This window comes from Podarcis raffonei, chromosome 2, assembly GCF_027172205.1.
Source record: "Podarcis raffonei isolate rPodRaf1 chromosome 2, rPodRaf1.pri, whole genome shotgun sequence".
Taxonomy (NCBI): Eukaryota; Metazoa; Chordata; class Lepidosauria; order Squamata; family Lacertidae; genus Podarcis; species Podarcis raffonei.
The window spans coordinates 34978757-35003203 of record NC_070603.1 but is presented as its reverse complement, the minus strand read 5'-3'; the positions used below and the strand labels follow the sequence as shown (position 1 = coordinate 35003203).

The window sequence follows — 24447 nt, the reverse complement described above, 5'->3', positions numbered from 1 at the left end:
CATTTCAAAAGCTTGGACAATAAATTGTAGGAACAATTGTGTCTCCCTGCAAGCATCTGTAATGATTGCAGCCACTGTCTTCCCAGTACAAGTTAACGGAGTAACAGTCCCTTACCTTGGTTGATTTACTTGTGTGGAACAAGGAAGAGAATTTGAGCTGGTCAGCCCAGTCCAAACAGTGTCACCCTTGACGTTCCTTTTAATTATCTAAGGATCTCACCTGTTTGCTTATAGGCTGACAAAATTTAAGATTTTAAGTACTCAAGAGGCAGTGGGGGGTATGATAATAATTTTTTTGGGAATTTGTATAATAATGAAATGTTCTGCCATTATCAAAAGTATTAAAATAAAGTTCACAATCTTCCCATCCACTCTAGGCACTGCATGTATATATTTTATATTTAGGGGAGGTGGTTTACAGTGACACAGAATCAGTTTGAGAAATTGATCGTGGATCTGCAAAAACAGTATGTGGTTGGGGAGGGTACTTCTTAAGCCACAAGACCCAGGAACGGGATCCCTCCTGCGGGAAAGTGTGAAGGATGAGGTAAGGAATCGAGTCACGTGAACCAGAGAGGGAACAGTGGTCCAGTTGCGAAGAGGGTGAACAGCGATCTCTTTTCTGGAATGTGAACAAGGAAGCAATGAGCAGGAGAGGGCAGGTGTTGCAGAAGTACAACTCCTTATCAGCTCAAGCAAGCATGGTCAAGGATCAGCAACATCTGAAGGGCCAAAGGTTCCCCACACCTGAGCAAGAGGCTATGGTCACTAGAATCTAAGCCAGCCTTTCTTAACCTTGAGTCCCCAAATATCTGACCAGTGTTCAGGGATGATGGAATTGTAGAACTGAAGGTACCACCAGTGTCCTATAGTCCAGCCCCTTGCAGTGCAGGAATCTTTTGCCCCATGTGGGACTCAAACCCATGACCCTGAGATTAAAAGATATAATAATATAATAATTTATTATTTCTACCCCACCCCTCTGGCTGGGTTTCGTGCTCTACCTACTGAGCTACCCAGCACTGAAGTTGCAGTTCAAGAACACTTGGAGACTCGAGGCTGAGAAAGGCCTGCCTAAGCACTTAGCCAGGAGTAGGTTCCTGTTGAGTAGGTTCCTACTTGTGACCTACTAATTGGTAGCGTGGTGGGGTGGAACAGGAAATGGGCATATTTTGGAGAGCTTCTTAGAAGAGGCAGGAGGAGGGAGTAGTCTTTTGTACTGCTCTCAGAGCAAGTTGGGTGAGGAATAGGTGTTTGTTAATTCCGGTTTCTTGGGCAACTAGTTGTAGATGAGGAAGAAAGTCCTCCTATGGGTATGTTTCAGAGCAACCCCACCTTATCTGCACAGGGGTGACACATAAGGTTCCTTTTTATTTTAACATCAGTGAAACTTTTAATATTTATTAAGAAGTAATGAACTTTAATTTAGAAACACAGGCAGCTGCCTTACAGAGGCAGCTCAATGATCCATCATCACAGTATCATCTACACTGACATAATCCCTAGGTAGTTTAACAATTGATATTTTTCTGTCTCGGTTCTGTGCTATTTGAGAAACATGCCTTCTCTAGAAAATAGTCTGCCTATAATGCTTTTTTGGGGGGTGAGGAGGGGAATAGTAAGCATGAAAGAAGGTCATGGAGAATGGGAGTGTCTTTTTATTGGCTGGTTTCTCCAGATTAGCTAGCTTTCAATGTTGTATAATAAAACTAGCTGTGTTTGTGTTCCCTGGCTTCTGAATTTAATTAAAACTTAATTCCCCTGACTTCCTACCCAGAAAGTCTTGAAGAAGCCAGTTCTGTTCCATGGCTTAGTGACCAAGCAGAACTTGCCTTTCACGGGTATAAATCTAAGGAAAGAAATCTTTGTGACTTATTACCTTTGCCAGACATTTTATTTAAAACCTCAGATGTCCAGCACTATACTTGTGCTCATGCAATAGAGAAATTACTGGTTTTAAACAATCTGTAGGAGCATAGCTGTTGTACTGTAATTTGTCACTTAGGGAAAAAAATCAATCATGTTGAGAGGTAAAGATATGTGGAGGTAGTAGTGATGCAGGGGGAAAGAATTTAATGTGAGGTGGAAGGGGTGCGTCGTAAGTGAATTTGAAACCACAATACCCCCCACCATTAACACAACCAGTATTTTAATGTTACTTTCTGTGCAATCCTAGGCATGCCTACCCAGAAGTAAATTCCATTGAACTCAGTGTTTCTTACTTCCAGGTTAAGTGCATAAAGGACAGCAGTCTCAAGTTATTAAATACTAAATACTAAGTTGCTGTGTTTCCACCAATTTTGTTATGAAGCCAGGAATGTTAATACTCCTCTTGCCAACTAGGAAACTCATGCAGCCGTTGCCAACAGGAGCAAAATGAAAGCTGTAATTGACAAGAAGGAAACGTATAGAGCTCCTCTAGAATCAACATTGAATTTAGTTCAAGAGGCTCCAGAAACAGTTCTACCCTTGTTCCTCCTCCACCAACATTACGGCTACCAACATCAGTTGCTATGTGAAACCTTATTAACAGTTTCCCCTTAATCCGGAGGAAAATGATATGGAGAAATAACAGGGAATCTAAAATACTAAGTTTAAAATTTTTATTGAGAGTTCATGAACGAAAAAATGCCTTAAACAAAACAGGTCTTACTTCCTAGCTTCTTTATTCAGACAAGGATAGAAAAAGCTAATATTTGGTCCCTTCTTAAATGGTGTATTCTGAAAGAAGAAAAAGCATTCCACAATTCCTGAAGGAAGCACAAAAGTCGGTGTGCATTACAGTTCAAAGTCCTTAAGTCTGCCTATTTGCTTTAATGTTATCAGCTTTACAAAAGTTACCAAGTGCATTTGGATCAATACATTATTATTTTTTAAAAAAGAAGACTACACGTATATATCCAAGCAATAATGCAGCAATCTTGTTCAAGAGCATATTGTAACAAACTGGCCACAGTCCTGAGATCAAAAAATTGCAAAGAAATTGCTTTACAACAGTGGCCTAAATTGATGCCAATCTTCTAGTCCAACTGTCAGTTTCTTTAGGACTGGGATGGGGAAGCTGTAGTCCTCCAGAGATTGTTGGACAACTATTAACACCCATCTTCCCTGATCTTTGACTATGCCATTGGGACAAGTGGGACTTGGCATCCAACAGCACCTGAAAGGCCACAGATTTGCCTCCTCTGATTGAAGTCTTAATAAAAAGTGCTTCATTCAGTGTATGTTACTTAAACACCACTGCAGCATCGGGGGGGTGGGAGTGGAATTAAATGATACTGAGCAATTTGCACCCAATTAATGATATTTTTTATTTGAGGAAACTCACCCCATGCTGGATACTTTGGAGATCTAGCTGCCTATATTCTATTTCTGAACCTGTTTTCACCAATGTAGAGAGGAGTAGGATTGAGAATATGCTGTCTGTCTGTCTGTCTGTCTGTCTGTCTGTCTGTCTGTCTGCCTGCCTGCCTGTCTCTCTCTCTGTCTGTCTGTCTGTCTCTGTGTGTGTGTGTGTGTGTGTTTTCCTTACAGTGCTTTTAAGGAGCCCAGTCTATCTAGAGATGCTTAGTGAAAGCTGCTAACCCACAAGGGATAAATTGGGCTAAACGAAACACACACCTAAGGAAGCAACATAGGAAGAGACCAAGAGGATTATGCAAAGGTCCATCTAGTTTTACAACATCAGCCAGCCAGATGACTTTGAGACATTTAAAAGTAGGACATAAAGGCAGTAACTCTCCACTACTGGTAGGTATCCTACCTGTAGACTAAGGACACTTCCAAACAATCTATTTATTGAGCATTTATCCTAGCTTGTTTGCAGGAAGATTAGATGACACTGGCAACTTAATGAGCATACCTTCTGATCTGTTTGCTCGGATTTCCCAGTGCTTTTCATTTTCCTTATCATGAAATGACCCATCTTTGGATGAAGCAGTTCTGTAGTGCAAGACTGCCCCGTCAGCTATAATTGTGCAACCTGAAATTGCAAGTATGTGGTTGAATCCCATCTGAAAACAGCAACAGTCTGGAAGTGTCCTAGGAAGCCCCACTTCATTCTTAGCAGTATCCTTCGTGAATTTGTCTGACACACCTTTAAAAAACCATCTAAGCTAGCAGCTAAAATTTGTACCAGATTTGCCTGTAAAACACATTTTTGCACGTCCCATGTCAGTCCTGAACATGGTATGGATATGCACACTCTATTTTTAAATGCTTCTCTTCTACTTTCTACCTGGTATATTTGGTCAGGAATATTTAAATGCAAATAGTGCGATAGGCTGCCATCTACTATAATGCCCCAAATCCAAAAGAGGTTTGGCTTTCTATAGAACAGGAGTATTCAGAACTATGTTTGTGTGCATGTCAGCTGAATTTATACTTTGGTCATATGCTTCTCAGACATGGCAAATCCTTTCACCCCACAAAAGACCAGAGGAAATTGAGTACTGTCTGCTTTTTAAACTTCTCTAGTGGCTTCTATGCATGTCTGCCTTCCCCATGATGCTGCTGGACTGCAACTCCCATCTAGCCTTGCCAGCGTGGTCAATGGTCAGGGATGGTGGGGGCTGTAGTCCAAGAACATCTGGAGGTCCGCAGATCCCCCACTCGTTACAGATAGCATGGGAGTGGACTGGATTTAAAGCCCGTCTGAAGAGAAGCTCCTCTGTAAGGAGAAGAGTATGAACAGCTCTCGCTCATGTTACTGAAGCTTGTGCAGGAGAAATGAATTGCACCCCATGTTACTTGGCTGGAGACAGGGAATACCCACTTGGATTCCCTCTTTCAGTGCACCATTGTAGTTCAGTCCTGCATGAACATTTCATTGGTTTGTTCCTTGTCATTTGAATAGATTAATATAGACTTGTCAGGTCGGAACCCTACAACTGTACAACTTCTTGTTCATGCATATTCTTAAAGCTTTCTGGTTTTGAAAGTGCTGGAGTTCATCGACGACAAATCCCTGCCATTCCAAGCTGTATCTGGCTCACATCCTCCACAAACCTTAAAGTTAGTGTTTAGAAAGAAATACCAGAATCAGAAGAACAATGTGAGCTGGGGAGCTGGAACTACGAAAAGCAAGCAAGTGTATCAGAATTAAAACACAGTTGTGTTCCAGGTCAAACACGGCTGTTTTAACAAGCCTAGGCCCAATGGCTCAAACACAGAAGATTTGGCAAAGTTAGCTGCAATTTCCCCAGCCAACACAGTAAGCATCCTGGGTCATTTTCAAGGCTTGTCTTAACACAAAGTAACATGAAGCTATTGTTTTAAGAAGAAGATTCCAGACTGGAGTGCCATTTTCCTAATTATATTTCTCTGCATATCCTTAAGAAAAACGAGACCTTCAGTCCAAAGCAGAGATGGTCTTGATCTGACCTGCTGTTTTAGGCATGCAGCAAAGGGTAGTACTTGCCATTCTTCATGTTTCTTTACACCAACATACATCTGCATAGATGTCAGTTTGCCAACATGTAACATATTACCCTTATTATAGCTTATACACCCATTCTGAGTTGGCTCTATAAGACACTGGAAGCCTACAATGGTGAGGAATGCCCACTGGAGATAAAACTTAAAATGCCATTGTATTCGCATTTGCTGTTCCTTGTGGAGGTGGACAGAATAGCCACCTCTTTTAATTAGCATCACCTTTTCTTTACTGCAGCATATATTTCAAAGGAGAATGCAAAGGATTTCAGTACACTATTGGCAAGAATATATAGGCACTTTGGAGCTCTCCAGCTTCAAGATATGAGCATCTGTTATCCCCCCCCCCCAAAAAAAATAACCTCAAAATGCAGAAATGATTCACTTTGCTTAGTTGCACATACAACTCTACTCATCCGCAATCTGGCTGCTGTAAGGGAGATAAGTAATATGGTCAAACAGCAACTGCTCTGAGATTATGCAACAGGAAAGAAAGCCTTCATGTTCAGCAGTAAAACTCCCTAATGAATAACTTTTCTTTTGGACTAGGAGAGAATCAGACAATTAGTTGACTTTGCTCTGTTTAAGTGTGGCAAATGGACATGTTCGGAAACAAGTCCCGCATAACTATTACTTGCCCTTCTCTACAGGTTCCATTGTCATTCATATAACCCAGTGGGTGAAGAAATCCTTCCAGCTTGAAAAACTGGAATGTATAAAGAAAACCTGGTGATAAAAATTATTAAGCTTCAAGTAATAATACAGATGTTGCCACAGGGCAATGTCCCTCTTTGGCCCCATGGCTTACACCATGTATGTTTTGTTTAAAGTGCTCTTTAGATTTCTGGATAGCTTTGAGTTCATATCCTCTGACCTAGATCCTTCATATGAGCCCAGCACAGCTGAGTAGGAGGTCGCAGTAGGGAGGACGGGAGAACCAGAAAAATGAGGCACTTGTTTTTCCCCCTTCTGTTTCCAGATATTTTTCATTTGTGAGAAATCCAATGTCCCTCCAGCTCATCTGGACTCAGATGCTTGTTATATAGATGACTGCAGGAGGATCATTTCTGTTTGGCCTCTGTTCTGTTGGCACTTCCATGTATTTTCCCCTGGAGGGGACCTCTGGGGATAGCAGCTTATGGGTCTCTTTCAGTTTGTTCTTTGCTTTCATAGTGCAGAAGCTAAGACCCATGAAGAGAGCAGACGTTACCATGAAGAAGGTGGAAGCATAGAAGACGTAACTATAGTGGCCCGTGATATCCACAAGAAGACCTGGAACAGAAAAAAAGTTCAAATCTCAATGGCATGCAAAAGTGCAACCTTCCGCTTTTTAATAGGATTCCATTCTCCTCCAAAATGCTCACAACCACATACAGTGAGGGGGAAAAGTATTTGATCCCCTGCTAAATTTGCCCTCTGACGAAGAAATGACCAGTCCATAATTGTAATGGTAGGTTTATTGTAGCTGTGAGAGACAGAATAACAACAGGGAAAACCCCCAGAAACCCAGAAGACGAAAGTTAGAGATTGATGTGCATTATAATCAGTGTAATAAGTATTTGATCCCCTATCAACCAGCCAGATGTGAGGGTACCTGGTATTTTCACTGTATATAACGAGCTGAGATTAGAAGCACCTGCTGTAAAGGAGAGAGAGGTATTACCTGTAATCCCAGCTCATTACAGTACCTGTACAAAAGACACCTGTCAACAATCCAGCAGATTCCAAACTAGCCACCATGACAAAGACCAAAGAGCTGTCCAAGGATGTCAGGGACAAAAAAAAAAACTACTTTCCCCCCTCACTGTACAGATGACTTCATCCAGCAGCAAATGCAGCTGCCTCTGGTCTCCCCACCTGAAAGGTATATCTACACTATAAACATGATCCCAATTTAACTGTCTTTGCCTCCCCACCCACCACAATATATATTTATGAATTGTGGTTTGGCGAATCTGCTCAGATCTGTTCCAAATCTTAATGCCCCATTCCCAGAAGAACTAGTTTCCAGGATCCCTAGGGCAAGGGAATGACTAGTTATATAAGTCTGTGGTGAAGATAGGACCAAACTGTTTTTGGTCCTAGTATCTGTTCTTTGCCACCATGGTGTTGGTAGCAACCAACCACTGCCTCATCACTTTCTTACAGCCCAATAGGTGATTCTTTGTTTGCTTCTTTCCAAGAGACATTTGGAAGCTGGCAAGGAGAGAACGTGTCTGTTCTGTAAGTGCCTCCCCCCCCCCCCAATTGTGGAATGCTTTCTCCAGAGAGGCATGCCTAGCACAGTCTTTATCATCCTTTCAGTTAAGACATTTGCATTCTCCTAGATATTTAGATGGCAGTAATGGTCAGGGTTTGGTTGTCTACAGTTGTTCTTCATTCTTATGTGAGTGAGATGGTTATTTTATGTTGCTAGGTGCTGACCTTTAAAGCCCTAAACGACCTCGGCCCAGTATACCTGAAGGAGCCTCTCCACCCCCATCATTCTGCCCGGACACTGAGGTCCAGATCTGAGACCTTCTGGCGGTTCCCTCACTGCAAGAAGTGAGGTTACAGGGAACCAGGCAGAGGGCCTTCTCAGTAGTGGTGCCCGCCCTGTGGAATGCCCTCTCATCAAATGTCAAGGAAATAAACAACTATCTGACTTTTAGAAGACACCTGAAAGCAGCCCTGTTTAGGGAAGTTTTAAATGTTTGATCTTTTATTGTGTTTTTAATGTTCTGTTGGGTATAAAGAATAAAAAATAAAGTGTATTATTATTATTATTATTATTATTATTATTATTATTATTATTCTGCACCAGTAGCCCTTTTCAGGCATTTTGCTTAAACATAAAACCCAAGAGCTGAGTGGGGAGGCAAGTGTGTTAAGTTCTGCCTCCTCCCTACATCACCATCACATTGCACAAGTTGGAAGGTGAACTTCTGAAGCAGGGAGTCTCCTGTACTCATGGAGGCTCCTTGCATGTAATAGAAAACCCTGGGCAGTCAACCAATTTGATATTTCCTTCCCTTTGGTCTATTTTTGTAAGGCCTGGTAAAACTGCTGCATCATAGTTTGCTCATCAAAGAATTATCTCTATTTGACGTCTTTTAAAAAATGCATTGAATTTCACATGTTTGCTTGCTCCATAGAGCCTTGAAACTCTGGCTCTGAAAGGTCACCAGATAATCGAAAACAGCCATCTGGCTTCTCAAACCGCATGGCAACAGGCAAGAATAGCCAGAGTGTCTGATGGCTGATTCATACTATGAGCCAATTGTGTTGGATGTGTGTACCCAAACAGTTGTTGCAGTGAATAACGCACAAATTGTAGGAATAGGAGAAACGCACTAGGCAACAAGGGGGGGTGGGGAATGGAACTATCCACAGCGGTTCTTTTGTACTAGGATGGAACTGGCCTGAACTTTTTCAGCTCTTCCTCAAGTACATTAAAATACAAAGGTAAACATGTAGGGTTGAATCCAAACTTCCCATGAGCTGAGTTCTGCTCATAGAAAGAGCACTCCCAGCACCCACCTACAGAAAAGTGGGGGAAAGGTTATTTTTGCCAATTCTTTGCACAACTCCACAATCTGGAGCAACCTTCCCAAACTTCCAGATATTTTGGATCACAACACCCATCAGCCCTTACAATTAGCCATGCTGGCTGGCAGGGCTGATAGGAGTTTGAGTCCAAAACAACTGGAGGATCCCAGGTTAGGGAAAGGCTGATCAAAAGAAGGGATAGCCAACATGGAGTGTCTAAAGCAACCACTGTGCCTCAGTGCTTGCCATTTCAAGGTTGTAGTAGTTTTACCTGCAGGGAAGTCTATGACCCCTGCCAAATTCTGCTGAAGTTCTTGCACTTGCGGAATACCCAATGTCTCAGGCCCTGCCCACATCTTACCTGCAAGAGGGGGTCCAATGAGAATGGTGACACTCTCCAAGATGGTGAAGAGACCCAAGGCACTGGAGAACCTGTCCATCTCTACCACATCCATTAACACCTGGAAGAGAAGAGCACCGATGACACTCATGGAGACACTGTAGACCAAGCAGTAGAAGACAAGGACGGTGTAGTCAGCTGAGATTGCGCAGATGAGGTTGCTCAGGCCGTTGAGGAGGACAGCCAGGCTAAAGAGGTAGATCCTCCGGCCAGTGAAGACGTTGAGGCCTGAGAGCAGGCCCGCCATGGGGCGCATGAATATGTTGATGAACCCAATGATGGAGATGAGCAGGGCTGCCTTGCGCTCCGGCACTCCATTGAAGATGGCGTAAGGCACCAGGTAGATGAGGGGCAGCACAAAACCCATCACCATCCAAGACACGCCAATGGTGTAGATCTGATAGCCTTTGTTCTTGCAGAAGACGTCAAAAGCCAGGTACTTCTGTAGGGTCTGGATGCAAGCGGCACACCTGGGCCGGGGCAGCTCCTTTTCAGGATGCACAGTGTTTCCATTAGACAAATAGGCCCCTTCAGGTGGCTGTTCAGGGTAGGGCTTCAATAATGGGGCAGGCAGCTGGTCTGGCACCACCGGCCTCATCACAGCCCCACAAACGCAGCAGTTCAGCAGCACCCCGCCAAAGATGAGGAAAGTGTTTCTCCAGCCCATCTCGTCAAGCATGTACTGGGAGAACAGTGGCCAGAGTGTGAGGCCAATGGAGACACCTGTGGAGGCCAGAGCATTGGCCAGGGCTCGACGGCGTATGAAGTAGTAGCCAAGCACAGTGACTCCAGCCTGGAAGCTGAAACATGACCCCAAGCCTTTAAAGAAAGAAGAGATTCAAGAATTGAATTTGGAATGCTGGAGTTTTAGATATATTGTGTGTTTATCAAGCACTTTTAAGGTGTTCAGAACACATTCCATGAATTAGTTCAGTGGCCCTCTAAGGCCAGGGCAGTCTAAGGAGGATGGAGGCAAAACAGTCTCCCTGCCCCAGTTTTCAGACCACATGAGATCTTTACTCAAGAGCAGCTATATTTTACAGCACCTCAAGGGTTGTACACAATCAAAACTATAGAAACAATAGTAATGTATATGGTCAAGAACTCTCCTATTTATGAATGCACTTAAAGGTTAGCAAAAAAAAAAGAAAAAAGTATTTGCACTTTTCTATGCTTGGACAAAAACAGAAAAGAGAAAACGCAAGTCACAATGCCCACTAGACAAAAATCTTATGAAATAGGAGGTCTTATATTTCCAAATATGATACCATTATTTTCAATCTACAGAGGAACCTTGGTTTTCAAGCGTCTCGGAAGCCAAATAATTCAGAACTCAAATGCTGAAAACCCAGAAGTAATTACTTCTGTTTTCGGGTGCGCCTCAGAAGATGAACAACTTTGCAGCCAGGCCATTGATCTTTGGTTTTCGAACGTTTTGGAAGTTGAACGATCTTCCGGAACGGGTTACGTTTGAAAACCAAGGTTCCACATTATATTGAAAAGTACTATTAAATGGTATGATAAACTAAACTATCCTCAAGGACAGTTCATTGAGCAGAGCTGTGTTGAAATCCAATTACAATATGATGGGCTTATAAGAAAAAATATGTACAACAGACACTAATTGCTCTACCAGGAGGCGTCTGCATATGGAGGAGGAGGCGAGGGAATTTTTGACTATTCCCTATCCTTCAAGCAATGCCCACCTCCCCAAAATAAATCTGTTGTGGAGGGTCCCCCAAATGGCAAGAATCGCCTCTCCTTCTCTTCCGTGAATGTATACCTCCACTGGCACACTGCGCTCCTTCCCCAATCCTGTTGTTATGGTGCTACCCAGGGCTAAGCCATGGTTTGGCCTCACGTTACATATACAGTGGTACCTCAGGTTACATATGCTTCAGGTTACATACGCTTCAGGTTACAGACTCGGCTAACCCAGAAATAGTGCTTCAGGTTAAGAACTTTGCTTCAGGATGAGAACAGAAATCGTGCTCCAGCGGAGCGGCGGCAGCAGAAGGCCCCATTAGCTAAAGTGGTGCTTCAGGTTAAGAACAGTTTCAGGTTAAGAACGGACCTCCGGAACAAATTAAGTACTTAACCCAAGGTACCACTGTAAATCTTTCATTCCAGACAAAATATGAGCTATAACCAAGGTTACAGTCTCTACTGAGAGAGGCAAACCACAAGCCCAGTTTGGAACATAACACTAAGCCAAACCATGGTTAAGCCCTTGGTTAGCAGCCCCCATCTCCTGTCTGGGAACCCACACATTTGCTCATTTGTGCTAAGCCACGGCTTGGCTGAGTGCTGCATGTGAACTGGGGCACCAGTGTTACAAAACCAGGACAAAGCTTCTGCATACCAACCCACTTGGAGGCTCTACTCACCTGTGATGAATCCTGCTGTTATGTAAAGGTGACTAATGGACTTGGAGAAAGCACTGGCAACCATGCCCACCCCGCTGAGAAGGCCTCCAAGCATCACAGTGGTCCTGCAGCCAAATCGTTCTACCAAAATGCTGCAGAGAGGCCCTGAAAAAGCAAACCTCAGCGTCAGTCAGAGCAGGAGGAGCGCTGTCAAAATACAATGCTGTGGGCCCCTCCCAGGTAATAGCAGTCGTCACCCACATAACCCAAGGCTATGTTATGCAAAAACAGAATTGTAAAGGGCAAGAAGATACTCCTGCACCACTGTCTAAACTTTCTGGTCAGAGTATCAACACTAATGTTCCAAAGCAAATATTTATGCCTTCTCGCTGGTAAGTTCATGCAGTAGGCCTAGTCCAAAGTGGGAAAATGTTGGAGGCGGGGGCAGAGAAGATAATGTGGACCGCAATTTGTGTACAAACCACTCAGAATAAAAGCAAATGCCAAGGGGAACAGGTAGCAGCACTTACAGTGTGGGCAAGACAGGACATGTGAATGAAGCCTCCGTGTGGTGAACAATGAGCTGGGTTTCAGTGTGGGAGATGTAGGAAGGGATGAATCCATATTTTCTGTAAACTAATATGGCTTTTCAGGAGGGAGCTGGGGAGCAATCTGAATAAGCGTGATTTGTTTGGCAAGATCTAAACAAACTCAAGCAAAATATGCTCCTCAGCGAAAGAGAGGAAGGCTGTGGTCTGTGAACTGCCTTACATATATACAGTACTGTATAATGATGACAACTGGGCTACCAACTACCTGGGTACATAATATATTCAGTAGCATATTTAAGATACCATAGCTTTTTTTGGTCCAACAGGAATTTCCCCCCAGGACTTGATTTCCTCAGCAAGTTCTCAGGTAAGCAGGAGAAGAACAGGAAGTGGCGTGTGCCCTTTATGTGACTTTTTCAGTGGCTTAAATTACTGTTTAAACGTGACCTTCCTCTGTGTTTGTGTTTTTGTGTGTGAAGGAGATATCTTTTTCAGAGGAAATAGATCCCAGCCCCATTCAAATCCTGTCAATAACCCAACATATTCCCACCCATCCCCGACATTTATTGAAAAGCTTTCTCTCATTACTTTTATATAATAATAATAATAATAATAATTTTTATTTATATCCCACCCTCCCCAGCCGAAGCTGGGCTCAGAGCGGCTAACATCAAATGTATAACACATTAACATAAAATCAGACAATCAATTAAAATACATCCTCAAATCAGAGCAGGATCAGATGGCAACCCGCAGATTAGCATTGGGGACCTTAAATGCTCACCAGGCCCAACTGTTTGTGCTGAACTTATATGGGCCTGTGAGAAAAATTGGGAGGCCACTTTCATGCAAGTTCTTATGAAAGGGGAGAGGGAGTCAGACTGAACCCTGACCAAAGGTCTGGTGGAACAGCTCCGTCTTGCAAGCCCTGCGGAAAGATGTCAAGTCCCGCAGGGCCCTAGTCTCTTGTGACAGAGCGTTCCACCAGATTGGAGCCGCAGCGGAAAAAGCCCTGGCTCTAGTTGAGGCCAGCCTAACCTCTCTGTGGCCTGGGACCTTCAGGATGTTTTTATTTGAAGACCGTAAGTTCCTCTGTGGTACATACCAGGAGAGGCGTGGCCAAAGGCAATTTTCTGAAGCAAAGAGGCTTCATTTGCAGCTGGCTATGACATTTTTTGGGGGGGGGGGTTTCAAATGAGCCCTCTTACAATATAGGTCCTCACAGACTAGCAGAGGTGTGGTCAGTGCATACATAACCAACAGGTGAGATGTTCCTGGTGGGGCACAGTCCAGCTTTTCCCCTCAGCACGTGAGGGGGTGTTTGCCTGAATACTCCTAAGAAGACTCCTTGGGCAACCTCAGTTTCACAGATTGAGGCTCCTTGGTTGAATATATAGCCTTGCATATATGAGGTTGTAGGTTTTATCTCTGCTTTAAGATCTCTAGGTTTTTAAGGGACACAAGGGCATGGGCTGGCCCTTTGCTCTCAGGCCACCAGCTTCTGACTTGGAAAATTCTGGTGCCTGGGTGGGATCATAGCCTGAATGCTATGAGCAAGTCTTAATAGCGTGGAGTCAGTGACCTTTGAGACCCCTTTTTTCTTCCTCATGTAGGAGGAAGTAGGACGTAGAAGCATGGTCCTCAATTGACTAGCAAACTCAGAGGAAACTCAAAGCAAAAATTTGCGGAAAAATGAGATGATTATAGAAGATATGTTCAAAAATACAATAATAGTTTTGACTCCGTGCTAGCATTCAAGTGACAAAGGAAGTAAAAGGAGGTGGATAACAATTAAGGATTTATTATGTTTTCTGAATGTATTGGAAAATTTATATAGAAAGGTTTATTGCTTTGTGTACATTCAATTGTAAGATAAAACATATGTGAAGGGACTTGACAGGAAGTCAAAACTGAAGAAAAGATTTTGTAAGATAAAAGGGGGGAAATATTTATTTTCATTATTATTCTCTCTGTGTGTGTGTTTTGTATGGGATGTTTGGAAGGAAATAAGATGGTAAATAAGGAATAAACAAAATACTGATGTATGTAATTTTTATTTCTCAATTGTATTTTGTGGTAGTATGGTTGTAATGTTTTTTGTAATATAAAATCATTCATTAAAAATTATTTTTTTAAAAAAAAAGGATGTAGAAGCATGGTCTGTGACTGGAAAAACTGTAGAGTCCCTCCATCCAGAGTTTTTAAAAAATTGTTTGACAGATGTATTCTGCAACAGAGTGGAGCAGCAATAAAACTGCTTGCACATTTGTAAAGCTAAGCAGGGTCCGGTACCATTTCAAATTGGATCGGGGACCACGTGTTAAGATTCCTGCATTGCAGGAGGTTGGACTAGATGATTCTTGGAGTCCCTTCCAACACTATGATTCTATGAAACATGTCATTGACACAATAATTGTGTATTGGAGGTGAACATATACTGGGCCACGCACAAATAATTTCACTTTACTAGTTGCTCTGCAATGCTTCCTCAGAGATTCAAAGATGCCACATTACTGCTGCCTGGAAGGGCACTTGGGTCTTGCACTACAGTGCAATGAGAGCGGGACAAAAACTAACAACAACACAGGAACATTTATGCTATGAAAAGTTAGAAGATTTCAGCAGGAAGCTACAGGACACGCACTGGTTGGAAATGAAGCAGTATGCCCACCCCAAAAACTTTTGCAAGTGCAAACAGCATTGAATGTGGGATCATGTATAACAACCCCAGTACCATCAAATGAGCACATTTAGGGTTGTTAAGAGCTTTAATACTCCTGGCAGGGCTCCTGTACCTTTAACAGCAGGTTTTTGTGCAACTATTAAAGGAGCATAAAATCCGCTAGGCCCAGAAAAGATCTCAGACTTGTTGCCATTCATTTATAGTGCTAAATTAGATGGACCGTTACCCCAACTCCTCATAAAGAGGCTTTTAAAATTAATTCTTACCTAATACCCGGAAGAAGGGTGAGTCAAAAGCTGGCGCAAAGCCTAACGTTTAAGGTTGCCCTCTAGCCTGGCTGCTCCTGAGCTTTTAATAGAGGTCTGATCTGGAGAAATAACCAGGTGATGAGTGCCTCCAGGCTGCCAGTATTTTGCAAGAGGGATTCAGGCAGTTACCGGAGCTTGAAATATGTGCAATTAAAGTGGATTGAAGTGCACATAAGCTATCAATGGCCACTAGCCATTGATCCAGTGTCTGGCTGGCAACCCAGCCGGATGGGCGGTGTATAAATAATAAAATTATTATTATTATTAATTAGTCATGATGACTATGCTCTGCCTCCATGTCTGGAGGTAGAATGCTTCTGACTACTAGGTGCAGGAAACTGCAGCAGGGGAAAGCACTGTTGCACTTGGGTCCTTGCTTCCGGGCTTCCCATTGCCATCTGGTTGGCCACTGTGAGAACAGGATGCTGGAATTGATGGGTCACTGGTATGATCCAGCACAGTCTTCTTATGTTCTTATGCTCTCTAGGGCAGCCTTTGCCAACCTGATGCCCTTTCAGATGCTTTGGACTACAAGTCCCATCAGCCCCAGCTAACAAAACAAAACAAAACAAAACACAAAACAAAACAAAACAAAGCAACAGGACTTTTTGCAGGTTGGAAAGCACAACAAGAAAAGTACAGGGTGAACTAATGACTAACACAAATCAGAATAAATGCCCCCGTTATCATCTAAGCACCCCACATCAAATCAGAACAAATGCTCAATAAAATAGCAGATATAATCTAACATTTGTGTGGGCAACCCAGGCAAATGCTTGATAAATAGGTTGCCTGGGGGAGCCCTTTGTTTTTCATGAAATTGCCTGCCAGATCCCTGTTAAAGGCGCAGGAGCAGGTTCTGCTCAGACCCAGCAATGCTGTACGGACTTGAATTCTTACACCAGTGAGTAGTTTCTTCCTTATGAGGTTGTCAGTTCATCTGCGGGGCCCTGGTTGGAACAGATCAAGCACCAGCCTGCTTCTTCCTGTGTGGCTGTTATGTACTGAGTTGAATAGGATCCAAACTGCAGCAGTCTGATTGGTCCTAGAACAATAGGATCCAAAAGGCAGCAGTCTGATTGGTCCTAGAACAATAGGATTCAGAATGCAGCAGTCTGATTGGTCCTAGAACAATGCAGCAGTATGATTGGTTGGCAGGAACCACCCAATCATGCTCCAGATAGAAGTGAATCCACAACCTGATTGGCTTACAGTAGAATTCCGGAATTAGCCAATCATGTGCAGCCCATTGTGTAAATAATGTATATAAAGCAGATACTTTGAGGGGACATTCATTCATTCCTCCTCACCACTATGAGCTGAATAAAGAGCATGAAATCACTTTGCGACTCTGAGTATATTTCAGTGGCCTTGGGATTTCCTAACTGCTCACGTTTCCCAGGACTGGTGAGCATGAAGGGGAAGGTTCAGCCCCAGGTGTCACCTGCCTCCTTTCCCCTAGTCTCACGCTGTTTACAGAGTGAGCACAGGGAAGAAACACCCACAGACAAAAATGAATAAAAATTAGTCAGCACAAAGGAAGGGTGGATGTCGTCCTGGGGATGGGTGGATTGGTTTCACCCTTGCACACAGATAGCTTGAACTGAAACTTTTTTTTTTTAAGGGCAGATTTATAGAACAACAAAACTACTTGGTTTATTGGGAGGTTAGGCTAAGAGACTAACACTGACCCCAAAGTCACCTAGAGAGTGTCATGGCTAAGTGCAGGATCTGAACCCTGCTCTTGCTGACCCTGAGGAGGGAAGGTACCTAAGGCATTGAGTTTAGCTTTCTCTACATAGAGGCACAGGCTGGACTGGAAAAGTTTGGGGGTTGGTTTGTTTTCCTGCCAGGGTTTAAGAGTTTAAGACCTTAGGAAATTTCAGCACATTGAACAGCTTCTGGGTGTTGGGAAACATCCTGCTTGTTAAATGTATAGGAGCTAACAAAGATGTTGGCAACCCTAGACAGACCTCAGGGCATACGTGGTCACCCACTGATTTGTAAATAACTCTTTTAAAGGCACAGTCCCTTTTTCTGGCTCATTGCCAACCCCAGATTAACACAGGAGCCAGGTATACATTTATTTTTCTTATGTGACGTTAAACTTTTACCCATTTTCTAGGTTAAGTGAATGGGGTATAGGGCTGCCAACTTTTTCTCTGGGCAGGGCTTTGTGCTTTCAACTGCCAGGTGTTAAAGGCACAGCAGCCTTGCCAGGAACAAGTTGGCAATCCTACTCACGCTGCTGTTTGAAGAAATCTGAGTGTTTTCCCTTTGCTCAGCTCAACATGATCCTATTACATGATTAATCACTGTGACTGCTTAAATCTCTCTTCCACCTTATCTCTAGTTTATGTAAACCTCCTAGTCATGTGGACTGTGAGGGTACATATATAGAGCAGACTAAATTTACGCTGAGTGCTGCAGCAACAGAGCAATGTGGCAGGCAGTGCCAGGTCAGTGTGACTGGGTAGCCTAAGAGCTCAAATCCTTCAAGGGTTTTTTCTCCCTGGAAAAAGTTGCTCTGATTGCAGCAGGAATTTTTGATGATGATTTAATTTGTACCCTGCCCATCTGACTGGGCAGCCACTCTGGGCAGCTTCCAACATACATAAAAGCATAATAAAACATTAAACATTTTTTAAAAAAGAAACCATTCCCTATACAGGGCTGCATTCAGAGGTCTTCTAAAGGTTATATAGTTTCTTATCTCCTTGACATCTGATGGGAGGGCATTCCACAGGGTGGGCACAACTACCGAGAACGCCTTCTGCCTGGTTCCCTGTAACTTCACTTCTCACACTGAAGGAACTGCCAGAAGGCCCTTGGAGCTGGATCTCAATGTCCTGCTGAACGAAGAGGGTGCAGAGGTTCCTTCAGGTATACAGAGCCGAGGCCATTTAGGGCTTTAAAGGTTAGCACCAACACTTTGAGTTGTGCTCGGAAATGTACTGAGAGCCAACGTAGGTCTTTCAAGACTGGAGTTATATGGTCCCGGCGGCCGCTTCCAGTCACCAGTCTGGCAGCCACATTCTGGATTAGTTGCAGTTTCTGAGTCACCTTCAAAGATAGCCCTACATAGACCGCATTGCAGTAGTCCAAGTGGGAGATATCCAGAGCATGTACCACTCTATCATGACAGTGCGCAGGCAGAAAGGATCTCAGATGGTGCACCAGATACAGGGGCATAGGAAGGGGAGTGTGGGGTGCATGGCCTGCCCCAGGTGTCATCCTTGAGGGGGTGACAAAATGACACACCACAGGGGTCGGCACTTACCATGGGGCCTGGCATGTAGCGCACCCGAGCCACGTGTCTCTCCTGGGAGTGACACAGTGGCTTGGGGCCCCGCGCTGCCCAAAATGGCAGCGAGGGGCTTGCGTCCACCAGGTGGGCTCTGTGGGCAGCTCGCCGCAGTGCCCCCATGCATGGATCACTGCAGCACCCCCATGGGCGGATCCCCACCGCCCCCGCTGCTCCAGGTGCTGGAGCACCTAGCTATGCCCTGACCAGATGGAGCTGGTAGACAGCCGCCCTGGACACAGAATTAACCTTCATGGACAGCTTTGAGTCCAAAAGGACTCCCAGGCTGTGCACCTAGTCCTTCAGGAGCACAGTTACTCTGCTCAAGACCAGGGAGTCCCTCATACCTACCTGCTCCCTGTCTCCCAGAAACAATACTTTTGTCTTGTCAAGGTGCAACCTCATCCCATTAGCTGCCACGCATCCTCCCACTGCCTCCAGACACTCCCACAGCCCATTCACCACCTTAATATTTAATTTCTCTGTGCTATAACTTCATTGCATGTTTATGGCCTCCATCCTTTGCTTGAGGTGCAAAATACATAGTAGCCAAAGGCACAGATTAATACCTAACCTGAGGAAACAGTAAGCTAATGGCATGTTCAAGACATGCTGTTGCATTTATCAGGAATCTGTTGTATAGAGGTGTCATATATCAATAAAACCAGGTAAGCACTGGATGTTCTGTAATTTTGTTTCCCTTTTTCCCATCTAGCACAGGCTTCCTCAACCTCGGCCCTCCAGACGTTTTTGGCCTACAACTCCCATGATCCCTAGCTAGCAGGACCAGTGGTCAGGGATGATGGGAATTGTAGTCTCAAAACATCTGGAGGGCTGAGGTTGAGGAAGCCTGCTCTAGAACCTGAGGCCACTCAATAAAGCTGAATGTTGATCCGTCGTGCGGATTTGAACCGCTGACCTTCCAATAGGCAAGCCCAAGTGGCTCAGTGGTTTAGACCAGTGTTCCCCAACCTTGGGCCTCCAGCTGTTTTTGGACTACAATTCCCATCATCCTTGACCACTGGTCTTGCTAGCGAGGGATGATGGGAGTTGTAGTCCAAAAACAGCTGGAGGCCCAAGGTTGGGGAACACTGGTTTAGACCACAGCCCCACCCACTCCCCTACCAGTAGCTGGGAATCACAAGTGGGGAGAGTGCTGTTGCACTCAAGAACTATCTGTAGGCTTCCCAAAGGCATCTATCTGGCCATTGTGTGAACAGGGTGCTGGACTAGATGAGACATTGGCCTGATCCTGCGGGGCTCTCCTTATGTCTCCAGGTTATATTTGATATCTGTGTAGTAATAGTGAAGTGGGCTGAAACAGACAAGTCTGTACAGATCAGGAAGCTAAAGGCAGTCCAGCAACACCTTTTAGATGGGTTTCATTGACTGAGGGCTTTCCGTGAGTTGTACTTTGGGCTGTGTCAGAAGCTGAGATATAAAAGCTAGGAGCTTCATTGCGCCTTAAACCTAGCTTATGGGCGCAACAACGGAATGGCTAGGCATGCTTTTTTTATAACAAGAATACAAAGCTGAAAATGAATGAACTGCAGCTAAAATATTATGTTTGCTTTTTACATGGTCTAGTCCCTCCCCTGCCTACCCCCCTAATATTCTTAAGAGGGTCTCTTCTCCAGTGTCCAGAGAGTAGCTGGAAGTGGGGAGGCAGAAAAAGGTCCTCCTTCCACTCTGCAGTTTTAATCGAAATCTTAGGCGTAGTACTGTGCCCAGAGCTCAGAAACTGCTCGTGCTAATGAAATTCCCTGTCACAAAATATGCCTAGAACAATGGGAGTTTCAAACACTGACTTTGGGTGCCTTTTGCGAAGGATGTTCATATAAGTAAAAGCAAACACTCACCCCCTGCATGGAGCACAGCTGTCATGATGGAAGGAAACCACGATGTCTGGCTGTTGCTAGCCTGGAAATCACGCTGCAGGTCCTTGAAGAAGACCCCAGTGCATGAAGGGAAGCCCAGCGTTAGCCCTTGAACAATCACGGTGGCTACTAAGACCACCCACGCCCATCCTCGATCCTGGTCTTTGGAGATCCTAGCGGCTGCCTCTTCTTCTTTGGACATTGTTGTTTTTTTCCTGAGCAAGCCTCGTTAGAGGAAAATGCACAAACGAAAGTGATGCAGCAGCTGCAAAGAAGACAGAAAAAAAAGAGTTGCTGAAGAATAGAAGAATTTGTTGTGCTACTCTAGAGAGCTTCTCAGTTCTGGTGTCGCCAGCCTGCCTGAGAAAGGTCTGTCGTCTCCTTTTATTTCACAAGATTATGAATGCTTCTAGGTATAATGTTAGACACACCTCCAGTGAGGAAAGAGCTAGCTGGTATTACTCAGCACCAGCACCCTGCCAGTTTTCCCTTTCACCTGCTTTTGGTCAGTGGAATCCCCTTGCTGCCTTTATCTAATGTCATAAAATTCTTGTGCCAAGAGAGGAAGGCTCTGCCCGTAAATGCCAATCCCAGTGTAAAGTCTATACAGTTCTGCTGAGAATTAGGCTATAATGACTGCTCTTGCACAGGTTCCTGTCCGAGTTGCCCTGTTTGTCCCAGGATAGAACAGAAAGTGCCTTTCACTTTCAAGTGGAGAGAAAGGCCCCTAGGACATGTCCACATGTTACATCTGCATTGATTTTTATATTTGCTTTAACTCTAATGTAATATTTACAATGTCTGCAAGTTACACCTGCTCTACAAAATGCATTTATTCTCCCGTCCAGCCTACATAAAAAGCACAAGAGATCCCTTTCCCCCAAAAAAGGTTGTTTTAAGCATTGGGTGTGAAACCACTTTAAGGAGAGCCCTTTTCCTGAACTGGCTTCCACAGCAAAGAAAAGACATGGGCAACTCAGGTAGCTCCAGGGGTCCAGGGCGCTTCCAGGTGACCTGTTTATTGAGCATTCGTCCCGATTTGTTTTCTGGGAGGTTAGTTGATGTTACATCAAAGCAAGTGTTATTCCCACCCATCCCAGTGCATTTTCTTTCCCCATCACAAAAATGTCCAGTCTTTTTGAGAAGGGGATTTGTTGCTCAAGTTTGTAACCTGCATTTGCCGGTATGTGAGTGAATGGCCCCCCAAAATAGTGGAAACTTGGAGGTGCCCTCCAAAATAAATAAATAAATAAATAAATAAATAAATAAATAAATGAGACCACTGGTTGTTTCCTTTGGAATGCCCCACTCAGTTATGCAGGAGTGAACACGGGGAAACAACTTATGCAATATTTGTTCCATCAGATAAAATATGTGGTGCCCTCACTACTCTGAGCTACTAATGGTCAGCAGAAGCAGGTACAAAGGAACACGGGTGTTATCTAGGTGACCTCTAGCAGGGTCAGGACTGGCCTGGTCCAGTTGAAAAATGCATGGTTGGCCCACTATTCTACTGCCACACCTGACAGGGCATTTTGCTGGCAGAGTCGGAGGAAGAAGTTGGGATGCATGCCTAAAAGCTGTCAGGCCTTCTTCTGTATGTTCCTCTCCCCTGAGTCCCATAAACTAGCCAGTGTAGTTGTCCCCTAGGTATTTAAGGGATCATGTGTTGCCAGCAGTCTGTTTTCCAACCCTCAAAATTTCACCAGAAGTAGTGGTAGTTAATTTTTAATGCCACGTAAATGAATCAAAAGCAGGAAGGTGGTCACCCTCTATGGATTCTGCAGCCTGAAATGCCCATTTCGTGTTGCTTCATAGTAACGCTGGTGCTGAATGCAGAACATTGTGACCTCCTTGGTGCTTTGCTACAGCAAGTTCCCAAGGCAGGGGTTATGGAGGTTCTTTTGAACCTGAACACCAAATCCCCTTATTTCTTAGCTATGGTGCTGAAAACTGATTGGACAAGAAGAAGAAGAGAGGAGAGTTTGGATTTGATATCCCGCTTTATCACTACCCGAAGGAGTCTCAAAGAGGCTAACATTCTCCTTTCCCTTCCTCCCCCACAACAAACACTCTCCGGCATCGGCCAATAAAGATGAGCACTGCAACCCCAGAGTCGGTCACGACTGGACTAATGGTCAGGGGTCCCTTTACCTTTACCTGTAAAGAAAGCCCAGTGCTCTTATCTCAGTATTGCAGACGAGAGAATTGAGACCTAGTGAATTCGAGGCTGAGACAAAATTTGAGCCCAAGTTCACTGCTCTGGCTCTCTGCCGGTACACAACACAGCATCTCTGGAGTCATGAGCTGCAACAGCTGCCTCTTTAAAAACACCAACAGCGATACAAAACGGGAACTCCATAACTTGTTGCTCAAACCAACCCATGTGGTTCTTTGGAGCCAGTTTCAGGGCTGCCTCCTTTCCTGTCTATACGGAATCAGAAAAAGGGCCATCCAGACAAGCGTCCGATTCAGTTTAGATTTTTTGCAAAGCGGTATTAGAAAGGGGTGGGTTTGCTTCGACCCCCGCGCCGTTTTAAGCAGCGGCAATTTCGAAACGGAGCTTCCTTCCAAGGGCTCACCCGAGAGAGATCCCTGCACGCCTCGGGGATCCTGAGAAGGCTTATAGCAACTCTCAACTCTGGTGTCGCCCGAGAAAGGGATTGTTCCGGTTTCGGACCAGGTGTCAGCGGGGGCGGAGGGGAGGGGGCGTCGTCGTTCCTTTCCCTCTCGAAAACAGGAAATCGAAACCAGGCATCTTTCGATCCAGTGTCCTTCGATCACGAAGGGGATCCTTTCTGCGCTTTACCCCCATCCTTACTCCCCCCAGGGATCCCCCTCTGGCCTCAGCTAGGGTGATCGAAGAATCCCCATAAGGAAGTGCAGGGCAGAGGCTGGGATCTTAAGAACTCTCCCCCCCTCCACCCTCCCGCGGTCTCGTAGTGATCTTGATCGGGTTCCCCAGCCGATCCGCCGCCTGCTCACCTGCTCACGCCCCCCAGGCGGGGCTGCTGCTTCCTTCCCTTCCCAGGGGCGACCCCGTGGCCCCTTCCTCTCCGCTCTCCACCCCGCTCCACTTCCTCCAAGGGCCGGCCGAGCTCTCGACTCCGGTTCCCTTTCGGTTGCTTATGGAAGAGGAGGAGGAGACTTGGAAGCCGGAGATCCGAGAGCGTCGCGCGCTGCCAGAGGAGCCCGGGGCGGGCTGAGGTCAAAGGGGGCCGAGGTCAGGCGAGGAGCCCCGAGGGCGGGTCCTGTTCAATAGGGTGGCGAGGAGGAGAGAGGAGCCTATTGTTACTTTTGCTTAATTTGATTGGGGTCGTGGGATCTGCCTTGGTTCACCCCCCCCCCGCGCCCCGCATGCCTTATAGATCTGTTTCCAAAAGTTGTTTTCAAGGTCCTAGATTTCATGGAGGTGGCAAGCCTGTGTCTGTGTGTCGCTTCAGGTTGCAGGTGGGGGACTTGTACGTGCTTATCTCACCCTTCCTCCTCGCTAAAGGTGGTTCTCGTCTCCCTCGTTTTACGCACGTTTCACCTATGCAGGTGAGGCCGAGAGGGGGGGGAGGAGAGGGACTGGCCGAAGGTCACCCACTGAACTGCATAACTGAGCAGGGAGAAGCCCAGTGCTGCTATAGCACCATAGGAGCCAAATCTTAGGGGTCCCTTCGGCACCCCTTTCCCCCAATAAAATATTTTAGGGGCACCTCCAAAGTTAAGGGGAATTCCCACTCAGATGAGGTGTGTGGGTGTGTGCCATGTCATGTGATCGATTATGCGGGGCGGGGCTTACCTTCCTCTCCCCCCCCCCTCAATATTTTATTCAACTCCACACCCCTGTAGAGCACACTCTCTGATGGAACTGGTACTCCGCACCAAACAAAATGTCGCTGCACATAGAAAACTAGCATGTCAGGATTCTGACCTTGCCTCCCATCTGCTCCCAGCATCACACGTTTCCTATTGTTGGAGGGAAACAACCCTTGCTTCGCAGCCCAGACAC

General features: G+C 45.1%; 1 protein-coding gene across 1 annotated transcript; it reads right to left on the bottom strand.

Moving 5' to 3' along the window:
- Positions 1 to 6008: 6008 nt before the first annotated feature.
- Positions 6009 to 23770, bottom strand: SLC16A5 (solute carrier family 16 member 5). The gene is made up of 5 exons (XM_053375840.1): positions 23436 to 23770; positions 20433 to 20715; positions 11749 to 11892; positions 9323 to 10180; positions 6009 to 6705 (listed from the first exon to the last, which is right to left on the bottom strand). Exons 2-5 carry the CDS (start codon positions 20650 to 20652, stop codon positions 6461 to 6463), a joined length of 1467 nt encoding a protein of 488 aa, XP_053231815.1. The 5' UTR covers positions 20653 to 20715; positions 23436 to 23770; the 3' UTR covers positions 6009 to 6460.
- Between the last annotated feature and the right edge of the window lie 677 nt (positions 23771 to 24447).

Bases quoted from the DNA above. Each gene is read 5' to 3' on its own strand.
- SLC16A5 (XM_053375840.1), bottom strand. From the start codon at position 20,652: ATGTCCAAAGAAGAAGAGGCAGCCGCTAGGATCTCCAAAGACCAGGAT. The intron at 10,181-11,748 runs GTGAGTAGAGCC...CTTTCTTTAAAG, and splicing joins AACAGCAGGATTCATCACAG to GCTTGGGGTCATGTTTCAGC. The intron at 6,706-9,322 runs GTAAGATGTGGG...TTTCTGTTCCAG, and splicing joins CATTGGACCCCCTCTTGCAG to GTCTTCTTGTGGATATCACG.